The 2579-nt window shown below is 42.5% G+C and overlaps 1 protein-coding gene across 1 annotated transcript in view; it reads left to right on the forward strand.

Annotated features, from left to right (window-relative positions):
- The window catches only part of LOC101846625 (serine/threonine-protein kinase NIM1), a 10558-nt gene that overhangs the window by 4328 nt on the left and 3651 nt on the right, over positions 1–2579 (forward strand). Inside the window, exon 2 of the mRNA XM_005112642.3 lies at positions 2206–2474. Within this exon, the coding sequence (XP_005112699.1) occupies positions 2206–2474 (269 nt within the window). The remainder of the gene's footprint in view (positions 1–2205; positions 2475–2579) is intronic.

Consider the following 2579-nt stretch of genomic DNA (forward strand, 5'->3'; position numbering starts at 1 on the left):
GAGAGAGAGAGAGAGAGATTTAAAATTTAAAAATAATGGTAAAAAGCCCTGGTGGTATAACGTAATATAGGATTTTTGGGGGTAGAAATAGATTAACTTTTACGGTTTAAAATTGAAGTTAATGGTAAATGGTTATCTCGGGGACACATAGTATTAATTAAGATAATACAATGCTGTTAAAAGCGTTAGCCCCACTGGGCTGGTTATTGAATTATTCAGGGACCTGTGTGAGTGCTTTTCCCATCACTCCAGTAGAACTGGTGAAATGGAGGCACTTTAACGGAGCAGGACGGGGGGTGGGGGGTGGGGGGCAAATAGAGCCAGACAGGGGAAATGGGGCGGGACGAGGTTGGGGTGGGTGGGATGGGTTTGGGTCAAAGGAAGTTGGGCTGAGGCGACTCGGGCAGGCAAAGGAGAGGAATGGGGACGGCAGAGTTAAATACTGAATAATCTTGCCCCAAACCCCCTCATACTTTTTATTTCTTTTGGAAAATCACAAACTATTTGGAATTCAAAGATTATACAACTGAAGACTAAATTAAAATAATGTACGAGGTGGTACTGCTGTATGATTCAGAGATATGCAAATCAAAGCTATCTTATTAACATGAAAAGCTTTCAAACAGAGTGTTTACGAAGACTTTTTTCTGAATGAATGTATAACAAATAATGCATGAAGTGTTAAAAAGAGCTGGGGTTGAAGATATCAACAAAGCCACTAAAAGCAAAAAAGACAATATGGAGATATTATTTAGACATGTTTTGAGAATGCCAGAGGCAAGATTGCCCCGTCAGACATGGCCATGGAGACCAACTGGAAAAAGAAGAAGAGACAGACCAGCTGAAAGTTTTCAGAGGCACAATAGTCAGGGCTGAGACAATCACATAGGGCTTAAAAGTGCCAATATTAGGGGAAGTGGCTTGGGACAGACAAGCATGATGTCGATTGCTCTCAGCTATGCGGTTTTCTTGTGTTTTTTATGAGGTGATTTTACGTCCACATGGGCAAAATTATTTATGAGGCAGCGTGGTGGAATCAGGCTCTCGTCAAAATAATCAAAATGAAGAAACTTGCATTTTCCCGCAGGTTTGTGAATTTTTATCAAATTTTTGTTTTTTGGCTCAACACCTTTCATGTCCATTAAAGAACTAATTTCTGTGTGGGTTTTTCAGAAAAACGTTGATTAAAGGCACATAAAATGTAAAATTTCAGTCACCACGGACTCTTAAGCTATGGAAATTACTAAACTTTGGCGACCATTTTCTCACTAATTTTACCTCTGAAAATAGGTAACCCCATCTCCTTCTTTCGCAAATATCTCGACTTGTATTCAAAATAAATGGATACTTTTTTCATCCAAATAAAGACAAGTGAACAAACTTTAAAATGACACCAATAACTCTACATGCCCAAAAATTGACGAGAGCCTGATTCCACCACGCTGCCTCACATTTATATCAATTAAGTGTCAGACTTCCGAACCTTCCTGCTAGTTCCAACTTGGGCTGAGAAAGATACAACATCCCAGCAGAAAAGTCGAGATGCTTGAGAAAGATTCTATCTACCCTCTCGGGAATGAAGTATCTCTGTCTTTCTTCTTGCTGGGACGTTGCATCCCTCTCTAAGCAGTTTGCCTCCGACGTGAAATATGACGAATTACATTTTTTTTCTTCCACCTTTTTAAAGGCGTCTTTGTGCTTTTCTTCACTCACACTAAAACTGTTGGAGCGCCGTAAAACTTACTTACTTACTTGTTTACTTATCCCGTCGTCTTAGATGACCGTTAGGGCACCAAGGGTAATCGGGCAACCCCTTTTCTCCATCCTTCTCTATTTTCAGCTTATTTGAAGGGCTTCACTCGACTTTGAACCTGTCCATTCCGTTATGTTGTCTTGCCCCCCAAAAAAGTTTGAAAAAAGCAAACACCCACCCCCTCCCCCCACCCCCCACACACACACTCACTACAACTAAAACCGACCTACAAAAAAAAAAGCGGATGGTTGGCTTGTGTTCTGATGTGGTTTACTTACTCAGTCTTTCGTATCAAACATCTATCGTCCTTATCTCTCCTCCTTTTTCTTAATTTGCTACTCTCTTGTAACACCGCTAATCTACGGCACGTACATGACCTTATTGTGTTGCAAGTGCTGTAAAACTCTTTCTAAACTGACCTTAACTCCAAAACCAAATGTTATCTTCCTCAGAAAAAGTGGCCATCAAAATCCTGGACAAGACGAAGCTGGACCAGAAGACGCAGCGGCTGTTGTCGCGAGAGATCACGTCCATGGAGCGGCTGCATCACCCCAACATCATTCGGCTGTACGAGGTGGTGGAGACCCTGGCCAAGCTGCACATCGTCATGGAGTACGCGGGCGGGGGAGAGCTCTTCAACAAGATCTCCAGCGAGGGGAGACTGCCTGAGCCGGACGCCAAATGTGTGTTTGCGCAGCTCGTGGCGGCTATAGAGCATATGGTGAGTGTTTGCGTGTGGTTATGTGTGTGGTTATGTGTGTGGTTATGTGTGTGTGTGTGTGTGTGTGTGTGTGTGTGTGTGTGTGTGTGTGTGTGTGTGTGTGTA

The sequence above is a fragment of the Aplysia californica genome, unplaced genomic scaffold, assembly GCF_000002075.1.
Source record: "Aplysia californica isolate F4 #8 unplaced genomic scaffold, AplCal3.0 scaffold01347, whole genome shotgun sequence".
NCBI classification, from domain to species: Eukaryota; Metazoa; Mollusca; class Gastropoda; order Aplysiida; family Aplysiidae; genus Aplysia; species Aplysia californica.